The sequence below is a fragment of the Protopterus annectens genome, chromosome 5.part1, assembly GCF_019279795.1.
Source record: "Protopterus annectens isolate FY-2018-M chromosome 5.part1, PAN1.0, whole genome shotgun sequence".
In the NCBI taxonomy this organism is placed as follows: domain Eukaryota; kingdom Metazoa; phylum Chordata; order Ceratodontiformes; family Protopteridae; genus Protopterus; species Protopterus annectens.
Genome location: NC_056736.1, coordinates 3,699,222 through 3,725,221, shown reverse-complemented (window position 1 = coordinate 3,725,221; position 26,000 = coordinate 3,699,222). Strand labels below are relative to the sequence as shown.

General features: G+C 39.4%; 1 protein-coding gene across 1 annotated transcript in view; it reads right to left on the bottom strand.

Moving 5' to 3' along the window:
• The window catches only part of LOC122803659 (rab GTPase-activating protein 1-like), an 834,818-nt gene that overhangs the window by 778,203 nt on the left and 30,615 nt on the right, over nt 1–26,000 (bottom strand). Inside the window, exon 3 of the mRNA XM_044073438.1 lies at nt 10,969–11,097. Coding sequence (XP_043929373.1) covers nt 10,969–11,097 — 129 coding nt within the window. The remainder of the gene's footprint in view (nt 1–10,968; nt 11,098–26,000) is intronic.

Sequence of the window (26,000 nt, the reverse complement as noted above, 5' to 3'; positions counted from 1 at the left end):
GATAACTGTACATTTCTTAGCATTGAGCTTGAGCCCATAGCTCTGGCACCAAGCATCTGTTTCTGTAAGGCCCTTTTGTAGAGTATCCACATCATTTGGGGATTCAGTAATGGCTCCCAGTTTGCAGTCATCTTAGAACTTTGTTAGCAAGAGTCCCTTAGTGTTGGCCTGTACTTCAGAGAAGTAGATGCCAAACAAGAGCGGTCCCAGGACTGAACCCTGAGGTACTCCACTTGTCACTTGTCTGGAGCTGGATTTGGAGTCTGCTACTTTTACAGTGTGGGTTCTATCAGTAAACCAGTTAGCAACCCATTGGGTGACATAGGGATTAATGCCCAGCTTAGTAAGTTTATCTATGATTCCAGAGTGGGGGATGGTGTCAAAGGCCTTGGCAAGGTCTAGATAGGCTGTGTGGACCACCTTACCCTTGTCCATGGCTCTGGAGACTGATTCCAGGAAGTCAATCAGGTTCAGGAGACAAGATCGGCCTTTCACAAACCCAAACTGGGTTGTTTGAGCACTGAGGAAAGGGAAACCAGAAAGCTTTGCTATCTCATCTTTGTTGTTGTTTTATATTTTTAATTAAAAGTACAGAACGTTTCTGTGACTCCTTTTCTTGTTCATGGATTTCTTGTATTGGACACAGTTAACTGCAGTGTTCTTACATTTGTTCATAAAGGTGTGGCCAGGCACAGGGTTGGCTGTGTTATTTACCAGTTTGCTGAAATAACAGTGCCAATCTGTTGCTTTGCCTAGTGACTGTGAAGTAAGCTTTTAAGCTTATAAGAATAAATTTAAATGTTTTATATAGATAAACATTATTTTATTGGCAACATCTGAATGCGATTGGTCTAGTAGTTGATATTAACATAGGTTTATTTATAAAAAAAATAAATATTTCCTTTGTTCTATTCCTACTGCAGTTCAAAATACAGTTGTGTAAGTTGCATTTACTCATTACAGTGCATGTTTGAATTCCTCACTGCTGCAATAGCCTTTAAACTATCCAAGTTTGTTTTTCCTGCCTAGGAAACAACAGCAGCAGACCAGCTTCAAAAACCCTGCCCCCCCCACCACCACCACCACCATACCTTCACTCTGACTACTGGTTGGCTAGGTAAATCAGCAATCAGAGTGAATATTTCTTGATTTTCTTGACTATAAAGGTAGAGAAAAGCTTAACAATCCTTAATCAAGCAATGCAAAATAATAAGGAATGTAGACACTCAAAATCCTACTTTATAGTGTAACTCTAACTATATACAACAGAAGGGGGGTGGATGGTGGGAGCAGCTACTGCAGCACTGAGGAATTCAAACATCTACTGTTATGGGAAGTGCAACTTACACAACTGCACTATATTCATCATTCCTGCTGCTGTAGTAGCCTTCAGGCTATATGGATTGATTACCAAAGACCACCCAGCCTGAGAGGGAAGTATAAGGATCGAGGTACTCCTGGAGAATAGTCCTTGAAATGGAATCCAATTTGTAATGCTTTGGAACGCAGAGATTACAGAGGACCATGTAGCTGCCACTAGAATGGTTCTAGAGTCTATCGCTTTCCAGTACGCCCTCGAAGAAGACAAGTCTCTAATTGAATGTGCCTTTATACTGACTGGAAACTGATTTGTCATGGCAGGAATAACAAAAAGGCAATAGCTGAGGACAACCACGTATTTAGACACATCCTGTCCCTTCTTTGTCCCTTGATAAGAAGTAAATAGCTAATCAGCTTTTCTAAAAGACTGTAAAGATAGCACTTGAGCTGTCTATGAACATCCAGAATATGCAGAATTTTCTCTCTGGTTTTTAGGTTCTGGGTAAAAATGAGGAGATTGTGGCTTGACTCAAAGTAAGCTCTGCAAACCACTATGGGCATGAATGAGGGGTTTGTTCTTAGAGACCCTAGCCCTGTAGAAAAACAGATAGGGCTCAGCCACAAGGAGAACTTGAAACTCGGGTACTCTTCTTGCAGATGTCAGAACAGTTTTGTAAGCAAAGAACCTTAAATCAGCTTGATGGGCAGGTTCAAAAGGTGATATTGCCAGTTTCTCCAGCACAAAGATGAAATTGCAGGGAGAGGCAACCTGTTTACGAGGAAGTCTCAGGTGTAAAACTCTGTTCAGAAACTACAAACAGAAAAGAAAGAGGAGGATCCATAGGCAGACATGCTGAAATGGCCACAAGATGGACCTTTATAACACAGGCCAGAGGAAAGTGACTCTCACAAATATTTGATCATCAGTGATACAAAATCCCTGATGGGCTCCAAGTTATTGGCTAGACATAAACTAGAAAACTGCATCAATTTACCAGTGCTGAATGTTCTAGTAACAGGCTTTCCTGTAGCTTTAGTACCTCATGAAATAAATGAATAAAATGTATTAAAATTGAATCCTCCAGGCAGACAGCTGAAGCTGATTGAGAATGGGGTGTATCAAACTTTCCATGTCTTATGTGAATAGATTTCTTTTGTGAGGGAAATTGTGGTAATTGCTGTTTGCCAATTCTACAATAAGGGAGAACCAATGTTGCCTGGGCCAAAAGAGGTTCACCACAGTGATTTTTGGGGCATCCTTTTGAAACTTTAGAATTATCCTAGATATCAATGAAAAGGGATAAAGCAACATTCCCTTCCAAGGGAATGAAAATGCATCTGTTTTCCAGGCTTGATTGCAAGGAGCCCTGGAGAAAATGTATTTAGTTGTCTGTTTTGAAAGGAGGCTAAAGGTTTTATTTGAGGTGTTCCTCACATCTGGATCAGTTCCTGGAATATCCCTTTATTCAACTTCCATTTGTGAGGGTCTGTCCTGGTCCTACACAGCTTCTCTGACACTGTTTTGCTCTGACAGAATGTAAGATGCTTGGAGGTTTAAGAAGTGTTGTTGAATGAACTCACAAGCCATCATAGCCAGCCTGCTTAGGGGTGTGTACTTGTACCTCACAACTGTGGTACTGTTTGCAATCACTTGAAGAGGTACTGGGGACCATATTTGATGGATAGACTTCAGGCATAGATCACAGCCAGCATCTTCTTTATTTCAGTATGCTTTGGTTTGTCTGAAAGAGTCCACAGGACTTGCACTTTTGTCCCTCCATGGAAACTCCCCAAGCACAATCTGCTGCTTCTGTGGTGAGAGGGTATTGGGGTCTGAGGAAAAAAAAGGTATTGAATTTGTTTGCTCCACCAATGCAGTAACCTTTTTAAAAAGGCCAACACTAGAATTTGATACTCCAGGGAATACAAATGCTGGGTCCATGTGTTATTTAGAAACCATTGCACTGTTCTCATGTGTAACCTGACTAAAGAAATCAAAAGAATCACTGAAACTATGAATTCCAGTATCCTGATACATTCTCTTCCAGAAGTCAGATATTGATTGGAAAAATATAGGAAAGATTTGGGATAAAAATCCAACTCCTCTTGTGAAAAACACCTTTTAAAGAGAAGCATCCAGAAGGCAGCCCAGAAACACAATTCTGAGAGGTTGGATCAAGGAGGATTTTGTATTGTATGTCTGGAAGCCCATATTGGTCAAAAGAAATGTAACCCAAGTAATGACTGTTGACATCTGGATAAAGACTGCAAAGATAAGACAGTCATCTAAATAAGGAAAAATATAAATGCCATTTAGTCTGCAATAAGCTACAACTGGAGTTATGCATTTTGTGATCACCCTTGGAGCTGTAGATACACCAAAGGGTAATGCAGTGGTCTGATAATGTTACCCAGATATAGTGAACCTTCAAAATTTCCTGAAGCCTGTCGCTATGGGAATATAGTAATGGGCATATTTTAAATCCAGTGTTACCACATAACCCATGGGAGGAATGAGGGATGACAGGTTCTGTAAGGCCAACTTTTTGAATTTTGATACTTTCACATATAGATTTAGAGATGAAAGCTCTAGTGTTGGTCTCCAAGAGGCCTCTCTCTTTGGTACCAGAAACATTCTAGAAAAGAAGTCTTTGCTCTTTTACTTGCAGGCACTGCTTCTATAACTCCTTGGGGAGTAAAGACTGAAGAACCTGGGAAATAAATTTGGTTTGGTTCAGAAGATGAGGAGGAATTCCCCTGAAAGGAGTTTTGCATATCCAGTGCCATCTGTAATCCTCTTGCACCACTTTTAACTCCCAGGAATATTTTGACAAAGGTGGGAGTGTTGTGATCCAGTTTGTGGACATATTTCAAAAGATATTAGCCAGAGGATAAGGAGGGGTGAAAGAATTCTAGCATAGTCATTCTGTACTGTTGGTCTGTCCATTTTTATGAAATGATCTATCTTATTATTTGTTTATAGCCCTCTCCTTTAAGCACCTTGTTTGCCAGAAAAAGGCAGTTTTTGCTTATTTAGCTTTTTTTATAATAATTGAATTGCGGTATATGAAAAAATCTTAGAAACTCCCTGAATCAATTTCCCCCTTTCATCATATTGTCTGTAAAACTGGGTAGCAGAAGAGCCAAACAATATTTTGTTATCTAAAGCAGAATATAAGATTTAAGACTTTACCTCATCAGCAAACCGCTGGTTACATATTCAAGCATATAATCTCATCACCGTAGCAGTAGCAATGGCCCTAGACACTGTATCTGCACAATCAGACACAATCTTAAAAGCATGTTTTGGTACCTGGGGCAAGGTAGAAATAGTGTGGTTTAAAAAAATACCTTTCTTCCCTCAAACTGACCATATGACAAAGCATAAGCTTACATGTATATGCCATGTAATTCAGAATTCTGAAGGCTAATGTGAAAGAAGAAAATATTCTATTACCTATGCAGACATCTTGTTTTGTTTGTCACCTGGAGAAGGATTTGTGTAAAGGACCAACCTGTTTCCATTATGAGATGCAACTGAAATTGCTGCTGGACTAGATCTAAGGAGACAGCAAAGAAATGTATTAACCTGAGATACCTTTTACAGCTTATCTGTTTTTTAGGGATTGATCGCTGAATATCAAGATGATTACAGGAAGCAGCCAACACAATCCAGGGCTGGATAGGAGTTAGGTATATCCATTTGTAACATATTATTGTGGAGAGAAATTAGGTATATCCATTTGTAACACATTGTTGTATCTCCTTGGTTCAGGCAAAATGTCTATTTGTTGCTATAAAATACCTCATATTCATCCTGGCTATGATCTGATTAAAAGAAAATTCCTCCAAAGGAAGGTATGAATTATCATTGTCCTCCCAATAAGAGAGGTGGGCTTGGGAATCTGTTGGATAAGAAGCCCTATCTCTGTGAAAGTCAGAATCATAAGACCCTGTTACCACAAGAATTCATTTACAGGGGCTGCCCAATTGCAATGGCTTCTATGATCCTGTATTCCTTGCAAAGGTAAGAATTTCGTCTTTTTTAACTGTAATTACTTCTTCAGATGAACAATGCTTAATGTTTTTTTTTTCTTTGTAGGAGTTCCAGAGAAAGAAGACCAACTCGAAGGAGGGCTGTCAGATCTATTTCTAAGGTTTTTCAGTCAGACATCAGTCACTGCAAGGGAATACCTCAGGATTTTGGGTTTCATGTCATTTACGATTCTCATGATACTCTTGGCAAGACTCCACATGAGAAAGATTCATTGGTATCTAGAATTATTTTGGACCCAGCATCAACACCCTTTATCTTTTTAAATCCCAGTTATGTTTTTTTTTTGTTTTTTTCAGAAGAGAAATCTTTTGATGGAACAAACGGATATATTTAAATCAAGGTCTCCTTTTCTCCCGCCCTGCTCCAAAGTAGTTAGTCACCACATACACTTTGGACTTTTCTTAGGGAGCAGTTTCAAGAGGTAAACAAGTGCAGGGATGTGGGACACCAAGGACAGATGCAAGCACATAAATATCCAAGGAGGTGGTTGCCCTGATCAAGGCACTCAACTCTCTGAACCATCTTTAGTCGGACTTCTTCAAGTGGTTACAGACAATACCAGAGTCATGCGGTATATCAATAAGCAAGGAGGAAGCAGGTTGTACCCCTTTTACAGACTAGCCATGTTAGCTTGGAATATAACTTCACAGCACAGTCTCACACTACAAGCATTCTACATTCCATCAGAGCAAAACTGTGCGTCACACAAGCTGACCAAGGTTAGAGCAAATCCTCACAAATAAAAATTAGATTGGGGGGCTTCTAAGATTTGATTCGTCTGTGGGGAGTTCCTCAAGTGGACCTCTGTCTCCTCTCTGAACAGTCAACTGCCAAAATTATTTTTCTGGACTTCATGCCAGAGGGGCTGTCAGGCAGATGCTTTTTCTTTTCCTTGAACAAGAATGTTCCTGTATGCTTTTCTATCTTTTCCATTAATATCCACGGTACAGCTGAAGATTCAGAAGGAATCCTCCAAGATCCTTGTGGTGACTCCCTTTGGGCCCAGGCAGCTGTGGTTCTCCCTTCTTTTGGAAATGACCAGGGTAATTACTACAAGCTTCCTCACAGACTGGATCTACTCACACAAGAACAGGGGCATTTTATACACCTTGGCATCAAACATCAATCATCTTCAACTGACTGACTGGATGATATGGTCTTAATTCCTTTTAGGCACCTGTTTACTGAGGACATGCAGCAGGTAGTAATGGAAGCAAGAATGCCTGCTACTAGAAAATCATATATTAGCAAAGGGAAAAGTTTTTCTAGTTGGTGTCAACAACATAACCTGCACTCATTTAGGGCTAGTTACTCTCTGGTTTTACAATATTTGTGTGAGTTACTATCCTATGGCCTTTCTTATTCCTCTGTCAAGGTTCATTTATTGTCCATTTCAGCATGTCTGCCCATGGATCCTCCTCTTTCAATGCAGTCTCATGTAAAAATGTTCTTAAAAAATTTACATAAGAGAACTCCAAGAAAACCAGAGGCACCTCCTTGGGATCTTAATTTTTACATTTGAGAAGTTAACACTTGCTCAATTTGAACCAGCTGATCTGGTTGACTTGAGGTCTGTATCATTGAAAGTAGTTTTACTGATTTTTCTAACCTCTGTAAGAAGGGTACCTGAGCTGTAAGCTCATGTGGTGAGTCACCCCTATCCCATTTTCCATAGGGACAGGGTTTCTTTGAGACTTATCCTTCTTTTATGCCTAAAGTATTATCCAAGTTTACTTTAAGCCAAAGTATCCATCAACTTGTTTTCTTTACAATACCTACAAATGAGGGCAAAAGGATAGTATAAACCTTGGATGTCTACAGACAACTCGGGTACTATCTTAACAGAACTAAATCTTTCAGATCTTCAGATCAATTGTTCAATTTTTGTGAAGGTAAGAAGATAGGTCAACCTGTATCAAAAGAGACTATTTCCAAATGGTTGTCTAAGGTTATTACCTTTTGTTATATTCACCATAGCATAACTGTTCCAGATAGTGTCAAGGCAACTCTACTCATCAATGGCTTTTTGGAAAGGGATGAATTCTAGAAGTATTCTACAAGCTGCAACCTGGTCCTTGCACATACTTGTAGAAAGCATTATAAACTTAATTCCTTCTCTAGGTATGGATAAAGCCTTGCTACAATCATTCTCCAGGGGCTCCTGGACTCTACTACATCTAACTACATTTTGGAGGTTGAAGGAGAAATATACCCATATATAGTTAAGGATACTGCAGCAGCAATCAATATAATAAACACAGTACAGCTTTGACAACTAGGAGTAATTAACCTCAGTCAAAAGAGGATATATGTTTTAACTACTTAATGATTTTTTTTTTGTTCTTGCAGATAATGGCATCCTTAAAGGAAATGATGGCTTGTTGGGATAATATTTCATCACAAAAAAACTTTTTTTTTTCAAAAGTTAGCTAATGGTGGGCAACAGGTCGTTGCAACTTCTAAATCTAAGAGAAGTATTGCAGCCACCAGCCTGTGTGGAAGGGAGCAGCAGTTCATCTTAGAAACTAAGGCACAGGGCATGCAAGAATATTTCAGAAGTAAAGAATACCAATCCTAACCTAGTCTACCATGAAGATGTGCAGTTTCAGCAGGAGCAGGTAATGATGTGCAGGATTTGGAGGGAAGTTTTGGTCATGATCTATTAGAGGAAGAGTACCTTGCTGAATTTTTAGACATGTTGTCAGCGGGCAGGAGGTCAAAGATTTTTGATTTTATAGTAGAGAAGGGTTTGGATCCTCCCCAGCAGCAAGGTGTACTGAAAAAAGATGCATAAGTCCCTTTGCTAGGGACAAGCACTGTTACAATCTTTTCACACTTACCCTATGGCATGATCCCCTGGTGTCATCCAATCAGGTTTTACAGCCAGCAGAGTTTCCCCCCTCATTTGGGCACATATTGTACACAAATCATATTCCACCAGCCATTAAGAATAAGATTTTAAAAGGTGAATATGTGGATGTTTTTGATTTGGTGGATGAAGATGGCATCCAGAAGGTTTTGAAAGCTGATGTAGTAGGTTCTAAAGATTTCATAACCGCTTTAAGGGTTTAAACTGACTAGCCGGTTCCTGATTACATAACTGGGATAACTGGCAGGTGGAGTTTATTTATAATATAGCTGTCATTATAGAAAATAAACCTCACCAAGCCCTCCCATTCCTGTCATATTATCTCAGCATCAGGGAGGATTACTGACTACAGGGGAATTTTCATTATGACCAAAACTTGTTTCAAACTTCATTTCTGGTTTTCCATTAAAATCGTCAGCTTCTCCTTGTTCATTTGTAAAAATCTAACCTCATCCACAAAGAGATTCTTGAGAGTTTAATTGGGAGAGTGTTTTCAGCAAGCAGAGGTTCTCAGACTCCACCCTTTTTGAATTTTACAATATTCCCAGTGGATTTAGTACCAAAAAGAAAGCAGGGGAATATATACTCTTGCACCATCTGCCCTTCCCCTAGGACATCTTACTGATGTCTTAGGTGAAGCAGACTCCAAGGTGCTTCATGCATCATTGGATGATGCTATCGAAGTAATCGGTAGGTTTCAGGTACAGTACTGTTCAGCAGGCTGGTGCCTATGGGCAACAGTATGGGTGGGCATGTCGCAGGAGCACTAATGGACACTACTCAGTCTACTGCCATCTGGTGATGGTATTTGAATATAGCTAGCTCTTGAACATGGTATTTGCAGTCTAAGTTATTAACTGGTTATGTGTTTAATAAAGCTTTGACGGCAGTGATAATACATGTATGTGTCTTTTCGTTGCACAGGGCTCTGGCAAAATAATATTTCTACTTAAAAAAACAAACTTAGAGTTTCACTGATGGACTTACTTTTTAAAGGAGGTATAATTCTGCAGAATAGTACATTTTGTGGTTCATTTTCCACAGATATTTACCACACAGAAAGGGAATATTAAATCCAAAGGCCTCATTTATTTGGTATTTCTGTCACAGTGCAGTAGTTTCAAGTACTCTGAGAAAATCTTGTGTGAATAAAAAATAAATATGCTTATGATATGTTTATTAGGAGAATGTCTTGTACCTTACAAGATCAAATATTGTTGACCTAGACAGAGAGAAAGAGATAACTAAGCATTTATTCTATGATATCTTTAAAACTGATATATATATATTTGGTAATGTCATTAGGAGAAAAATGTGAAAAACACTTTGGAAGAACAAACTAGTATAAAACACAGTGGACTTGACCGTAGCACAAACTCCTCCAGACAAGGTATAATTTATTAAGTAAACTAATATAAACCAAATGAATAAAAACATAAATCATCTTCATCAGGTCACAAATTAAACCTTGTCTAAAGGAGTTTGCAGCGTGGTCAAGTCCGGTGTGTTTTTTATACTAGTTTGTGCCTTCTTTTTGCTACTGTGGAAGAATATGTTTAAGGCTCCTTAAAGATTTCTAATCATAAATATTATTTTCACATGTAGACTTACTTGTTCATGTTTATTCAGAACACTGCTTAAAAGCACTTCAGTTATTAATGCCCAACATAGATGCATTTTATTTAGCCAGTGCAGTAATCACAGATGAATAACTCATTGATTCTGAGATGCAATACCAGTAACTGTCAGTAAAGTATTATACTATAAGATTCTATCTGCTATTAAACAATGACCCCCCCCATTAATATTCCAAAACGTGCACGCTGATTGGTCAGCGTGCCCATTGTAAATCCGACTTATACTAATGGAAAAAAGTCTGGTCGCCCGGACTTTTTCCATTAGTATAAGTCTTTACTTTTTTTGTGTTGGGCAGCAATAGAGAATAGAAGAGCTCCATTGCTGTAATCTCGCTATGTTAAACAAGTTTAACATAGCAAGATATCTTAAAAAAAAAAAAAAAAAAAAAAAAAAAGCAACGGAGATCTTCCTTTCTCCATTCCTTTTTTAAAAGCTGTCTCGCTATGTTAAATTCGTTTAACATAGCGAGACAACTTTAAAAAAGAGAACGGAGATCTTCCTTTCTCTGTTGCTTTTTTTAAAGATATCTCGCTATGTTAAACTCATTTAACATAGCGAGACAACTTTAAAAAAGCAACGGAGATCTTCCTTTATCCGTTGCTTCCTCTACACACAGCTCTGATTTACTGCATAAGCATACGCATGCGCAGTACATCAGAACTGCTCCAGGATACCGGACAGCTGCAGAAGGGCAGCACAGAGGCATTATACAATGCTATTATTTAAGAAAAGTAAGCATTTTTTTTCTTAATGTCATTGTATAATAGCAATAACCAACTTCTGGGTGTGGGTAATGCTAGATTTACCCACGGTTGTCTTTGTTTGGCCACTCGGGCTTCGCCCTCGTGACCAAACCACACCAACCGTGGATAAATCCAGCATTACCCACACCCAGGCATGGGTTATTGCTTAATTATACTACAGAGCATGTGTAGTAATGAAACACATATTCTACAGCTGAAGGACATTTAGCATTTTTCATATCTGTGACCAGAGGAAGATAAAGTAATAGATAACTCTTACATCACAACTCTTATATCAAACCTAACATGGCATTAGTGTCTTTCCCAAAACACAGACTTACTTTTACACTGCATGCTTCTTCCATAAGTCTCCTGGCATTTTCTTCTGCCCGATAACGCTTTGGAAGTTGAACTCGGAAAAACTTCAAGGCCCCTTCAAAATCTGCCTGTAGCAGGTCCTCCTTTGAGGTCTGAAATAAGCAAAACTTTATTGTTATACAGAGCTCCTTTCATGGCTACTCATGCAATAAGTATGCTATATGGACAAAAAGAGATTTTGAGTATATTTTATGTCCCACTTGAAGTATTCAGCACTTTTCCATCCTAGCTAACTATCTGTTTTGCTGAGAAAATGCCTCTAGACTTATACACAAAATACATTAGTTTGTACTGGAAATGCATTCCAAAAAGCAATGGCATTTTACACCCTTATCACTGCTGGGAACTTGCTCAGTTGGTTTCTTTACTCAGCTATGTATTATTAACTCCTAAAACAACAGGATAATGATATTTCCAGCATAGCCAATACCAGGTTACTCGAAGATTCATAAGCTAAATAAATAAAATATAAAATACAACTAAAATTAGCACTCAAAGTAGTTAGTACTTTAACAAATACAGGATTTTCAGTTAGGAGGCAAGTATCATTTTTTCACCGTCTCCGTATGAGTTGCAACATCTTTACACACTTGAACGGTATCGCAGGTTTCCTGCCCAGCAACTTTTATGTCATTTACAGGATAATGCAGGTTTCCTGCCACAATGACTTTTTATCAACATTCACACATATAGCGAGTTTAGTACCTCAGTGCAGCTCCCCCTCTGTCATTCCATTTATTGTAGGACTGTTTCTTAATAAAAAGCTTCACTAAAGTCTGTGAAGGTGTCCTTATACTGAAGTCACCAAGGGTAAAGTTCACTGAAACTCTCAGTGAAGTCAGTAGAAAAAAATAAAGGATTTTAATAAAAAATAAACACTCATATTAGAAATGAGATGGAGCAAAAGGTAAAAAAAATATTGGCAAAACACTTAAATTTTTGTTTTACAGCATAATTGTTCTTTATTTTTCCCAGACTGTAATTTCTTGCCCACAGAATGATCCTGATGCTTACATGTGTTAAAGCATTATTTTTCATTCCCCTTTGTGGTATTACCATTATAGTTTCCATAGTGTATACTGGGTTGGGACTGGGTGAAATCTTAATATACTTTCTTTAAGAATTAGTCTCCCTTGCTCTCCATTTCATCTAGCACATCTGAAAGATTTTTTTCCAAGGGAAGATGCATATAGCAAGGTTTCTGTGGATCTTTTTTATTTCACACCCACTGGATCATAAAGCTATTCAGGCTCTATGGATTCACATCTCTTTTACTATATCCTGTCATTAATAGCGATGTCCTTTCCTTTCTTTCGGTCCACAAATCTATTAAGCCGTTGGGAATTCATAGCTCTTTAAGTCTTTAGTTTTAAAGTAAAGAAACTTGATCTCCATACTTGAAAAAGTAAGTGACTTTTTACTCTAACTTAAAAATTAGTCTGCAGAAAAACAGACACTGCTTACTGGTGTTTCAAACTCAAATGACTATGTGAGCTTTTATGAGGACTAGCACATTCAATTGAGGGCCACAGGTAGCAACATAACTTCCTACACCCAGAATTTGTTTGAGAGCTGCTTGACACTTGTGGGTGACAAGTAGTGTGGCTAGGGAGGGGTGAGAGGGGCAATTGTCCCAGGATCAAATGTTGAGGGGTGTGTGATCAGCCACGACCAATCTGATCTCTTGCTCTCTTGCATTTGCAGTCAAAGTTTTTTTAACTAAAATCTGAGCACTGTAGCAGTCTATGTAGGCAGGGTATAACTGTGTTAACTGTGCTACAGTTTAAAAGAAGATTTTTTTTTTCTAATAAAATATGTTGGAGGGTTGGGTGCAGGGCACAGAAATGCGACCTGTATGGCTGTGGCAAGGGGGAGGGGATTATGCCTCTGGCCACCTAGATGGTGTACCAGTAGAAGGAAAGATATTTTTTTTTTTTCTTCACTGGAAGAGGTAAGGGGTGGGCTTAGATCTAACTGTAAAACAGTAATATGCTGATTTGCTTACAAAGTAACTATCAGCTTATCATAGTGAACTGCTTTTTTACTCTTCACTTGAAGAGCTGAGGAGGGTGGGGCACTGGTTGAACTAGCTACACATTTGACAATGAACCAAAATCAGAAAGTGCCACTGAAATAAAAAATCAGACACCTTGCCCAGAGAGTCCCAGAATTAGCAATAAATTCTGAATGTGCAATTCTATGCAAAGGCAATCAACATCTGGCATAAGACATTAGGATAAGGAAAGATCATCTTTTTGGTACTCTGAATGCAGTATGGCAAAGACAATACCCAACCACAAAAATGGTATCAGCTTTTTGCTTCCTTCAAACATTTGAGCTAGAAGAAAATAAAAATGAGTAATAACTATTTAGAGTACAACAGGGATATCAGTATAGTAGAGAACATCAAGATATAATGCCGTGGTGGTGCAGCGGTAGCGTTGTTGCCTCACAGCAAGAGGTTCTCCTGTTCGATTCTCTGCTGGAGTGCCTTCTGTGTGGAGTCTGCATGTCCTCCCCGTGGTTCGGTGGGCATTCGAAAGACATGCGTAAATGGGTGTGCCTTTGTTGAACGTCGAGCTGGCACTTCGATGTTCATCAAAATCTACTGCCAATCATTAGCGGACCGGAGTTCCGCTGTGGCGACCCCTAACCGGGAAAAGCCGAAAGACAACAACAAGAGACCATCAAGATATAAAAAAAGATTCTTCAGTTTTAGATGTAGCGACAAAGGGCTGCAGTACTGTGTGCGTTTCACTGACTAATGCCAGTAAAGGCCAAGCCTTCCTTGTATTGTACTGTTAATGCATCATTAGATACAGCCAAAAGCCGCAGTAACATTATATATGCATTTCTTACATTACTCACCTTGATTTACATATACAATTACATGGGACTGGGCTTCATTTAGTGAAACCCTCAATATATTCTTGCAGAGCAAGTATTTTTATTACCATCACAACAATAGGGTCAAGGATGGCAGAGTAAATGACACACATTCACAAATGCTGTAATAGGTTAAAACAGCAAGTCTGACGTGGTTTTATCCAAACTGCATTTTCCTGGAGGGGAGGTGTAACTTCCCACATCAAAAAAGTAGTGGCTGCCTTAAAATTTTTGCAGCTCAGAAAAACTCGTGCATCCTAGACTTAAGAAAAGTGCACAAATCTATAGTGTAGTCTTCATCAAAGTGTTGTCGCATGCATCAATATTGCAGCCCAAAATATGTAACACAATATTTATTACACAGTTCTGTTATATCAGATTGCATAAAACTTCCAGATAAGACACATAAGTTAACAGCAGCAATTGTAGCTTATATTTTCCCTTTACAAGTAATTTTAAGTTTGGAGAGCAGTTAATTTATGTGATTGCACTAATGTGCATTTTATACAGCAGGACAAGTGTGTACATAGGACGGGACAGTCACAGCTGTCATTGCATTGTAATTAGTTCTTAATGTTATGTGTATTCCCAAAACAGAGTATAATGTAAAGGGACATGATACAGGTTACTAAGCTAGTTATTGTGAAGAAGCACAAAAACATTTGATTGTAATGTAAAGCTCTATATGAAATTAGACAGTTCATTTGATGCTATACAGCTATTTGTGTGACAACAAAATATACATTTTGAAATTATGTATTTTACTGGGCACATTTCCAGGGATACTTTGATTTGCATGTACTTAAAATTCATAAATGTATTGTGGAATACTTTTTATTATGAAACTGCTGCAGAGATTACAAAGGTAAGAAATCAGATAGTAAAAGTTTTTTGGCATGGTAGGCATACTGTTCGTTTTAATATTTGCTAGTCACAATCATCTAATTAAAATGGGCTAACTGGAACAGAACCTGGAACTGTCAAAATTGCACTTTTTAAACATGACATGCTATCTGAGCTGTTTATTTACACGTTACATATTATGTAGTACATATGTTGGAAAGAAATCTGTACAAAGCATTTCCGTCCGATCACGGATACCTTTGCTGAGAATTCTCAGTCTTATCGTTCTTTACCACGACTTGATTCTATGTAAATGAAAATGACATGTGACAGGATAGAGAAGGGGGAATTCATGTAATTGCCTTAAAGGGCATTGTGTCCAAGAATGTAACTTTCCAAGAGAAGTAGATTACATCAACATGTCTGCCCCCATGAGGGCATTCAGGTTAGAAAAAAAATAAAATTAGTAATAAGTATTTATTGTGCTGATATTTGCACCATGTAGAACATTATGACAAGATACAAAATACACACTTTGTTTTGGTTTCTGCCCACAGTGGTCTTTTAATATCACTTGCAGGATACTGCAAAGGTTCTATCCCATTACCTTCAGTGTTCATCACAGCACAATGAAGAATAGCTGTATCCAGGGATACGTCTCCTTGTTTGAGTCAATGCCTGTGACTAGATGTGATAAGATTTCTCAAGACAGATGGTTATATTTCATAAGTGGAAGCTGTTCTCTTCTACCGTTATGATGATAATTATAGGCATCATGCGCATTAGCTTTAGTTTTGAAGCAGGTGTCTGACACTATTCTACATACTTTTCTTTGATTGAAAATCCTTCTGCATTTTGGTATTTTTTCTGTTGCCTACTAATGTGACCATTTTACTGGAGTACTATCTGTCCATCTTAGAAGTATTTAGCAGTGTAGGATATTGGTTTCTTCTCACTGTAATCATTTGCACTTTACAAAGTGAATAATAAAAAACTTTCTGTAAATACATTTATTCCTTTATCTTCCTTCATTTTAATTCAGCATGCCTAATCAGTTTTAGTTTTCCAGTAACAATTATTATTTATTTTACTGCTTTATGCTCATTTGTAGCATAGGATCATATGAAGTTACTAGGCTAATGACCCTAGGGGCTTTACAAGCCTAACCAAGTTCTGCCCTTGTTTCCATGATTAGCACCTGTTGCCCCTGTCCAAGACAGACAGGTAAAACCACTGGTGTGAATTTACGGTTACCCATCCAATCGTCCAGGTTGTGCTTGAAGAGGGCCAAAGAGTTCTGCTTGACATAAATTGGGAGTCTATTCCACAGGTGCGCTAACCTCAGGGAGACAAACCTGTCCCTCCAGCAGGTTATATTAATGTCACATAACCAGGTTAAGGTCTTTAGAGGTACTAACTCGTGAGCCATTGGACTTACGGATATGCAACATTTCCAGTAAAGCAGAAACAGACATTGCCTTATACACAAGACAGAGATTGCCTCTGAGTAGTCTTTATGAAATGGAGTAAAATGACACTGATTTCAGCTGATCCACATAGGATAGATGCGGAATACCTTGAATTCTCCTTATGAAGAACTTCTGTGGTCTCTCCAAATGCTGCAGGTGCCTGGAAAGGCACATATCAAAAGGGGTATTGTACTCAATTATTGGCCTGATGGGGAATGAATACAGGGGAGGTTATAACTTTTTTTTCTGGAGGCAACGCCATTAGTTATGAGATGAGCAATGTAGAATGCCCTTGTTACCACTATGGAGACATGGTGATCAAAGAGTAAGTTGCTGTCAACCTCTGTGCCCAGGTCTCTCACCACTGGGTGCATGCTTAGGCTGTTTCTATTGATGTGGTAGTTAGGAGGAACATCGCTCTTACCAAAAGGGATAATACTACATTTTTTTGCATTGAATTTAAGGCCATGACTTTGGCACCAATCATTTGTTTGCATAAGCCCCTCTTGTAGGATGTTGACATTTGGGGATTCTATGACCTCTGTTTGCAGTCATCAGCAAAGTTTGTCAGCCACAGACCTTTAGTTTTTGATTGTACTTTGGAGAAAAGGTTCAAAACAGTAGTGGTCCCAAGAATCATCCCTGTGGAACACCACTGGTTAAAGGTCTGCTGTTGGAGGTAGATTCCCCCATTTTGACTGCATGGGTTCTAGCAGAGAGCCATTTACTGACCCAGCTAACAATATAAGGGTTGATACCTAGCTGTGTGAGTTTGTCAATAATGCCCGAGTGATGAATAATCTCAAAAGCATTGACCAAGTCCAGGTAGGCTGTATGCTCAGTTTTCCCCTCATCCAGGGCTCTGGTGACTATCCTGAAGATGTCCACCAGGTTCAACAGGCATGATCTCCCTTTGACAAATCCAAACTGAGTAGGGTCAAGTGGTTGCACGTTACCTATATCTTTGACGATAAGGTCCATGATGATTTGCTCTATGGCCTTGCAGATAAGACCAGTCAAACTAATAGGTCTATAGTTCCCAGGGTCAATGGAAGCACCACCGTTGTCCAAGCTGATAATGTTGGCCATTTTCCATTCAGCTGGGATGAAGCCAGTGCTTAGACTATGAAAAGAGTACCCAATGGTGTTGCTAATTCTTCTTGGTGCCCATGTAGGTCGTAGCCTGGGATGTTATCAGGTCCCATAGATGCTGTGTTTTTGGCCTTAGAGATGACATTTGCAACCTGTTTTCTAGAGAAACAAGGTGAGAAACAGGTGGAAAGAATGTCATGGGGTATGTGTGGTGGGAAAAGGGGAGTGAAGTTTTCACAGAACCTGTCTGCTAACAGGTTTGCTATATCCACAGGCTCAGTGTATGTGGTATTAACTACCATTTCGGCACAAATCTGGGTCTTACCTTTTAGGCTTGTGGTTGTCTTTAGTTGAGCAAGGTAATCTGGATTCATAGTTTGCTTTGGAGGACTTCACAAGAAGTCTTGTTTGCTTGTTTAAGCTGTGGACGGAGTGTTTCCAGCTTAGGGCATGCTCCCTCTTACTTTGAAAACAACAACTGTAAAGTCTGTTAATGGCAGTTGTCCACCAGGCAGGTTTGTTGTTCCTTTTAAGAGCTTGTTTTGGTCCTGTCTGGTACAGCTGTATCAATGCAGGTATACAGGTGTTTGTAAAAAGCATTGGTGTATGATTCTGCATAGCTGCCAGTTACATCTAAGGGGGGAGGTGCAGTGAAGCTATTTATAACATCCCTTAGAAGGTTATAATCTGCTTTGGAGAAGTTTTTTTCAGTTTAGTTGCTGCTTGGGGGGGGGGGGTCTGAAGTGATGGTTACTTTGAATGAGACTGAGTTGTGGTCAAATCTGTCAGATCTGACAATGGAAGATCTCACAGTGAGGGTGCTAGTGCTACAATGATCCCCCATATTGGTAAGCATTAGATCCAAATGTTTGTGCTCCAAGCTGGGGTGTTCACAAGCTGATCCAGGGTGTTGGAGTTATTGAACTTGAGGAACCTTTGGGCAAGTGAGTTTGAGCATGAGTAATTTACCCAGTCATTGGCTGGGTAATTAAAATCAACCAGAACCATCGTGTTCAGATGTATTTCAATGGATTCCAGTAAATCCAAGTAGGCAAAGTGGATGTTGATTCATGGAGGGGGTCCAGTAGCTGGAAATGACTTGAATAGGTGTCCTAGCAACAGTTAGTTGCACCTAAATTGTCTCCAGGGAATCATACGGTTTAACCAATCTGGAGGTGTATTCATCTTTAATGAATATTGACACACCACCTCCTTTAGTTTTCACACCTACTAGTCATGGTCTGAACATATAGTAGAAGATGTAACCCAGTATGGCTGGGGTGCTCTCCACTGCCTTGAATCAGGTCTCCGTGACTGCAAAGATGTCAGCATCTTCCAAGGTGAGGACTGCTTCCAGTGAGTGCAGTTTCATGCTAAGACTCCTAGCTTTTAGCAGCATAACCTTGAGGTTGTTTTTTGATGCAATTTTTGCATTGGAAATTTTGGCTTGAACGTCTGTCTCCATACACCCACTTTGTATACTTTCAGAGAATTTCTCAGTCCTAACAGTCTAAGTATACCTCATAGATTGAGAATTTAAGTGTATCTGAAAGCATGTTATGGTATTATTTCTATTAAGTTTTATTTGTGATTTTATCTCTACCTTCGCTTGTGCCTGAAATGATTCCATTGTGATCATCAGTCCACATAGCTAGTTAACTAACAATATATGAATCATTGATAACAGATGAACAGAAACAATACAATGAACTAGTGATGACAGATGAACAAAAATGTAGTCTGGACACAGACGAATTTGTCCAGACACACCGCAGTAGAGACGAGGGTGGGGAAACGGCAGGAGTGCATGAAATCAGGTAATGGGGTAGGGAGTTAGGATGGGTGATGGCAAGATAAGGGTTAAATGATTGAAATTAAGGTGTTGTAGGCAGGAAGAGAAGTAAGGAAGTTAGTTGATTTATATACTAACTGTCAGTTGGGGGAATCACATTCTGGCATGGACTTGCTGAGAATAGCAAGTTTATGTCCAAGAAGACAAGTAGTAATTACGGGTAGGCATTGAGGTGGTGAGATGTTGAGTGGTTTTCTACATCTTGGTAGTCTGCTGCATTTGTCTGGCTGAGGGGCCTAGGAGGTTGGTGGGCTTGTTCAGTGGGTGTGGGGGGGGGGGCTGTGCTCAGCTGATGGTTTGTCTACAGTTTTGGGCTGGCTGCTTGCTTCATTAGTTAGTCTGTGAAGCATTAAAAAAAAAAGAATAAGGAATTATTTGGGTGTGTGTCCTCATGTCAGTGGTTTAGTAGTCAGAATCTTCATTTCTTGTTGTCTGCATGCTTTGCATTATGCTGAGCGGAGGCCTACTCTCTCCACGGGAGTTTTTTTTCTTCCCTGTGGTTCGCCTTCTTTTCATTGATGGCGTCCTTGCCACATGGGAGCTTGTTTGCGTGTGTTGGTTCCTGGGATTATGTTTTTGTTTGTACTGCTTGTGTGTGGGTTCACGCACTTAACAAGGGTTGTCAGATTGTGTGTGGCAGTGGCTTGTTTGGCAGATCAAGTGTTGAAGCAGATGGATGGTTGGCATTTTTGGGAAGTGAACGGCTTCTTTCGGTTCTGTTTTGTTAGATCGCATGTACAGCAGGTTGTCGTGCATGCACGTTGCTCTATTCATTGGACTACATGGATCTGCCTTTTGAACGTATCCATAAGTAGGTTAATTCATTCAATAACAACAACCGTTTTCAGTTTGAGACTTCATATCCTTCTGAAGATGCATATGCTATGTTTTATTAAACATGTAGTTTTTGGCAAACTGGTGAGGATCTGTTGTTGTGTCTTTCGGCTTTTCCCGGTTAGGGGTCGCCACAGCGGAACTCCGGTCCACTAATGATTGGCAGTAGATTTTTACGTGCCGGGTTAAAAGCCCTGACGCACAACCTTCAACGAAGGTACACCCATTCACGCATGTCTCCACACAGAAGACGCTCTAGCTGAGAATCTAACAGGACAACATCTTACTGTGAGGCAACAACACTACTGCAGCACCATCACCGCAGTTTTGCAAATTGGTGAGGACTGAATTCACTAAATGACAGCTATTTTGAGCTCAAGACGTCATATCATTCAAAAGATGCATGGCAAAGATTAAAAAAAAAGAGAAAAAGGAAAATGTTGTGCTCCATTGAGATTGTTTGCATATTTGGTGGGTTATTCAGCATGCAAGTTGGACCATTTGTTGGACTACACAGATCCACACGTAGAGCGGATCTGTGAGCAGGCTGAATTCACTCAGTAATGGCTAATGAAGGTCAATATTGGACAGCAATTTGAGTTTAAGACTTCATTTCCTTCTGAAGATGCATATGGTCTATTTTTGTTAAACGTGTAGTTTTTGGTAAATCTGAGAGGACTGACTTCACTAAATAATGACAGCCCTTTGAGCTCAAGACTTAATATCATTTAGAAGATGCATGGCAAAATAATAAAGTAAGTAAATAAAAAGGAAATTTTTAATCTATGAGCTTTCTAAGTTTATAGGACAATGTCTAGAACTGGTCACTACTGGTGCAAGCTTCAAGGTAGTTTTACTGTTTAGTCACAGCTTACTCAGTACCAAAACATGAGTGTAAGTAATACCTTCCCGAGTCCAGGCTCCTCAGTTCTGGAATATGAAAAGTAGTAGTATATGTGCCAGTCAGGCTATTTTATGTCATTTTAATCATTATGAAGTAGTTTTTCTCTTCATAGTGTTTTAACATTTCAGTTACAACTCGCCCTAAAATGTCCCTGAATAAGACAAAGAAGGTAGTTTTGAATGAAAGGGGTAACAAATCATTTCCTGTGCTAAGAGGTTGAGAGCTGTGATGTCTTTCTCTAAGGGAGTTAAGTTAGGTGACATTTTGGTTTGTTTTGGCAGGTGGGCTTGCTCTGAGGGACTGGTTTATTATTGGCTACATATTGTTGCATGTTGGTAGTGACTGGGACAGTGTTGTGGCTGTTGATGGGCATTTGGGTTTTGTTTCTTTGGAGGGACAGCATCGTATTAGCATGCAGGTCAGCTGATGAGTGGCTGTTTTTAAGCCTAGCAAGGTGCAGTTTTTTACTTTTTTTGTTTTTTGTTCCTGTTCACAGTTTTTCATTCTCCTTTGCAGATGGCAATGACCCCCAGTTTGTTGGAGAGATGGGCAGCTAACATGGTTTAGGTGGAGGAGTTATTTAAAGAAGCACTGCCAGGGGATTCTCCTGTGCCAGAAGTGTCCATGTGGCCAGAGGCAAGAGAAGAGCACAGACAGTAAGGTGGACATCGACCACCAGAGGGAAGTGTGCCAGGAAGTCAGTGGCCAGCTCTGTCAACATGTGTGTTGTGGAAGGAATGAATCAAAGCACAGCTGCAGGTGCTGCTGTATGTCGATTGCTTCAAAGAGCTGGGGTACGGTTTTGGGAGGCTTAAGCAAGGGGCTTTAGGGTTTGGTGGATGAGGATTGTGTTTGTAGTAGTGAGTCCCTCAGATGGGGAAAGCAGGTAAAGGACACTATATACCTGGCTTGGAGGGACTGGGGACAAGGGGGGGGGGGTTCCTCTGTTGTCAGGAAGTTCAGGGTCAGCTGTAGATCATTTGGGTCAACTTCAGCAGGAGATGTTCTGATTTTGGAGTTTTCCCAGGGGAATTAGTGTGCTACTCAGGCATTACCCTGCATATTTCTATTTCCATGGAAAAGAAGATACGGAAAGGTGAGCATGTTGACATATTTGAGCTGACTGACACTGATGGGGTGCAGCATTTTGGCTGAGGCAGATACAACAGGGAATAAGAATGTGTTGGCAATGCTAGTGGTATTGGGTTGGAGAAGGACAGACAGGTTTAGAGCCAGGGCTTGGGAGAACTGGGTGTTGGGTTTTGTTTATTATATTGCAGTCTGTTTAAAGAACAGCTTGCAGGCTTTACCGTTAGCTTATTTTTTAACAATCCATGAGGCACAGAGGTTACATTTCAGAAATGCATGGTTATGGTACAATCAGCAGTTCCACAAACAGAAGGAGGTTGATCAGTCTTTGAAATGGGAGGTGAGTCATTGGGATATTTGGCTGACTACGATGTTGGATAGCATGAGTGGTCAGCTTAGGATAAATATGGTTGGGGGTGAGAAGGGCAGTGTTTATTGTGTGATTAATTCTGGTAGGTATGTTTGGCTGGCATGAAGATTTTCACAGACTTGTTTAGTTTGTGCAGGAGGGCATTCGGCTTCACAGTGCTGATGTCAGGAAGGAAAGGGTGCAAACGGTTTTGGCACTGAGTGATGGGGGACCCCCTTGTTGCAAGGTTAGCAAGGGGTTAAAGGGCATGGTAAGTTTTGAGGGCAGAGAGGCAGTATTTCCTTTTGAGGTTAGAGGGACATGTCAGTGTTCACATTCACCCATTAAAGTACATGTAGTGTGGTGATTTTTGGCAGGTTTTCCAGTTTCTGTACGGTGTGTGTAGGTACATAAAGACAGACGACAAATTTGTGTATCCAGATACCGAATGCATTTTTAGGATTGATCTATATGCCAAATGTAGTAGTTGCAATTTAGTGTAATGTGCATGTTGTGAAGTTTGTAGAGCCTTCTACGTTGGTAAAACCAACCGATGTCTAAGAGAGAGAATTAAAGAGCATCTATATGCTATCAATAGATGTGATGAGAAGAATGCTCTTTTTAAACATGTGAAATGTACATGTAACCATTGGTTTAAATTCATGGTCTTAGAAAACTTTAGGCCTGGTTTGATAGGAGGCGATGTTAAGACCTATACTGAATGCCTTGAAATAAAATGGATTACTATCTTGCAGGCAACAAACGGTAAAGGGCTTAATGACTGAATTCCAATTAAGCCATTACTTAGGTCACATGACCTTAAACACTAATGTATTTAAGGATGGTCAGAGTGGTTTAAGATAGATCTAATGAAATATTTAGTTTGGTATGAAAGTGCTCATCTTTTGTTATTTTAGTTTTTGTCATTTTAGCTTGTATTAAACGTTTTACGCCATATCTGCCTGCCAGTTTGTTTTTTTCTGTTTATATTTTGCTTCATTTAACTGGTAACCTCTGTTTTCTTTTTGTTGTTATTGTGTTCATTCAAGGAGCATGGCCCAAGGCACTATTACAGAACTGGACACTACGATTGAGGCTAATCAAGCTGACTCTTTCTCCAGATGACTGGACCATTTACTCGGTGTGGACACTAACCCTTTGCTTTCTGTGGATATGAACTTTGGGGATGCTTCCTGTATACAAAGTGCGAGAACTGATAGTTATGAACAGTTCATTCAAACCTTCCGTGTAGTGGAGAATGTTTTTTATTGATGTAAGAGACTGAAGTGACAAAGGCTTCACTTTGAGGCATGCTTGAATCACAAAGTAATCCTCAGAGGTTTACATGTTTGTAAAATGCCTATGTATGGGAATTCGATGCCTGACTTACTTAGATTGGCAGACTAACCTAGAAGTGAGTGCTGGCTACATACACCTACTCCTTAAATATTTATTTGTAAGCTACAAAGTGAAATTATGGAGCAAGTGCATGATTTCAATACCTCTATGGAATATATGTCCTATAGATATAAGCTAGATGAGCTGTTTGCGGACATTGTATTATACGATAAACGTCTATTGCAGGTGAAAGAAACTTTTCAGGGACCTGAAAGATTTCAGTTCATGTCATATTTTTACTTGGTCTGATGAGAAATATAATAAGCTCAGTTGGACTTAAACCAATCAGAAGTTCAGAATGCTGTCAGTCAACTGGTAATGACCACGTAGTGAATGGGGGAGGTTCCTCCAAATCTGTACACACTGAGCATATATGGACAACAATGTTAGAGGCCATGATACATAATCCAGGATGTTTTTCTGGTACCTCTGTTTTATCGTACTCAAGGCAGAATGAATGGGCCCTTGGGAGAACACTGAATCATTTATTATGCTCAAATATCATTGAGCCTACACGTGAAATGCAGTCCAGTGGAAATACCATGTCCATAAATAAACAACCTTTTTTACTGCTTCAGGCACCGGAATTGTTGAAAATGAAGCAGAGGGGAAGGTCCATGAGCTGGGGCAAGAATATGAAGAGGCAGTACGGACAGGAACAATATGAGAACAAACCTGTGGTTCGGAGTAAAGTGTGGAAGGTCTGATTTTTAATATTTCAACAGTTGCCCTAAGTGCAGAACAGATTAAAGTATTGAACTATGGACTTGGCTTTATACCTGCTGGCTTTTCATCTCTTACTGATGTTATTAATGATCTAAGATTTTTTGAAAATGGAATATGGGAATAATGACTGTGTAAATTTTGCCTTTAGAAAACCCAGTGTGTACACTCATGTAAATATGGCCTAGGTAGAAGCTTTTTGTAAACTTTGTGAAGTTGATATGTACCAATACATCTCTAGTAAGCATGGGAAGAATTTTAAAAACATGAGTCACAGTGAATTTTCTGCTCAGTTAGAATTGGTTAAATGTAATGACATATGTATCCGCCCTGCTGATAATGGGGGTGGAATGGCTGTTATGGATTCTACACACTATATTAATACCATGAATATGACGTTGAGTGATGAGCACACATGTTGTAACAACAAAGTTTGAAGTTTTGAAACTGGTTGATAGAATACATATGTTTGTTGAAGATCTGTTGATGGAAGGAATATTAGATAAATATTTGTATGAGTACTTTTTAGTAGAACATCCATTAATCCCTCAAATCTATAGACTACCCAAGATACATAAAAATTCCACTGATCCATCAATACGGCCAATAGTTTCTGGAAAAGGATGGGCCACAGAGCCCATGTCTATATGTTGAGACAGAACTCCACCCAGTTCTTGGTAAGACTGGGAGTATGCTAAAGGACACAAGACTTTCTTAGTAAATTGTATGAATGGTCTAATACAGAGTTCAGAGAGGATGTTCTGTTAGTGACTATGGATGCAAATTTGCTTTTTACGTGCATTCCCAATCATACTGGGATTGACTATGTAAGGATGTTTTTGAGTCAGCATTCAGAATGTACTAATGAAAAGATCTATATGATATGTAGTCTTTTAGAAATTATTTTGGAACATAATGCTTTTGTTTTTACAGATAGTTTCTTTCTCCAACGCACAGGAGTAGCCATGGGCACCGTTTGTGCCAACAGTTATACCAACATTGTTATGGCTAAATGGGAGTTTGATCATGTGCTGTGTGATGACAGTACCTTTTCCAGGTCCATCTTATACTATGGTCACTTTGTGGAAGACATATTTTTTGTATGGGGCAATACGTCTGAAATGTTGCATGAGTTTGTGCAGTATCTGAATGATACCACGGATTTTCTATGCTTTACTTATGATTACTCTGTGGAGAGTATATCCTTCCTTGATGTTACAGTACTTAAGACATGTGAAGGCTTAGATACTAAACTGTATAATAAGCCATGTAAGATAATATTGTCCATGCCCATAGCATGCATCCAAGACATGTTAAGCGGAATGTTCTAAGGGGGCAATTTTTCAGGGCAGCACGTCTCCATACAAGAGACAGTGACATGCATCAATCCTTTAACAATATGGCCTCTGATTTTTTAAACAGAGGCTATATTAATACTGAGATTTCTATGGCACAGAATGACACTTTTGTTGAGAGACAGCCGTACAAAGCCATTTTTTTGAGACTCAGGCTGGATATCATAGTGCTGAAGTTTGTAGAACAGGTCACCAATACAG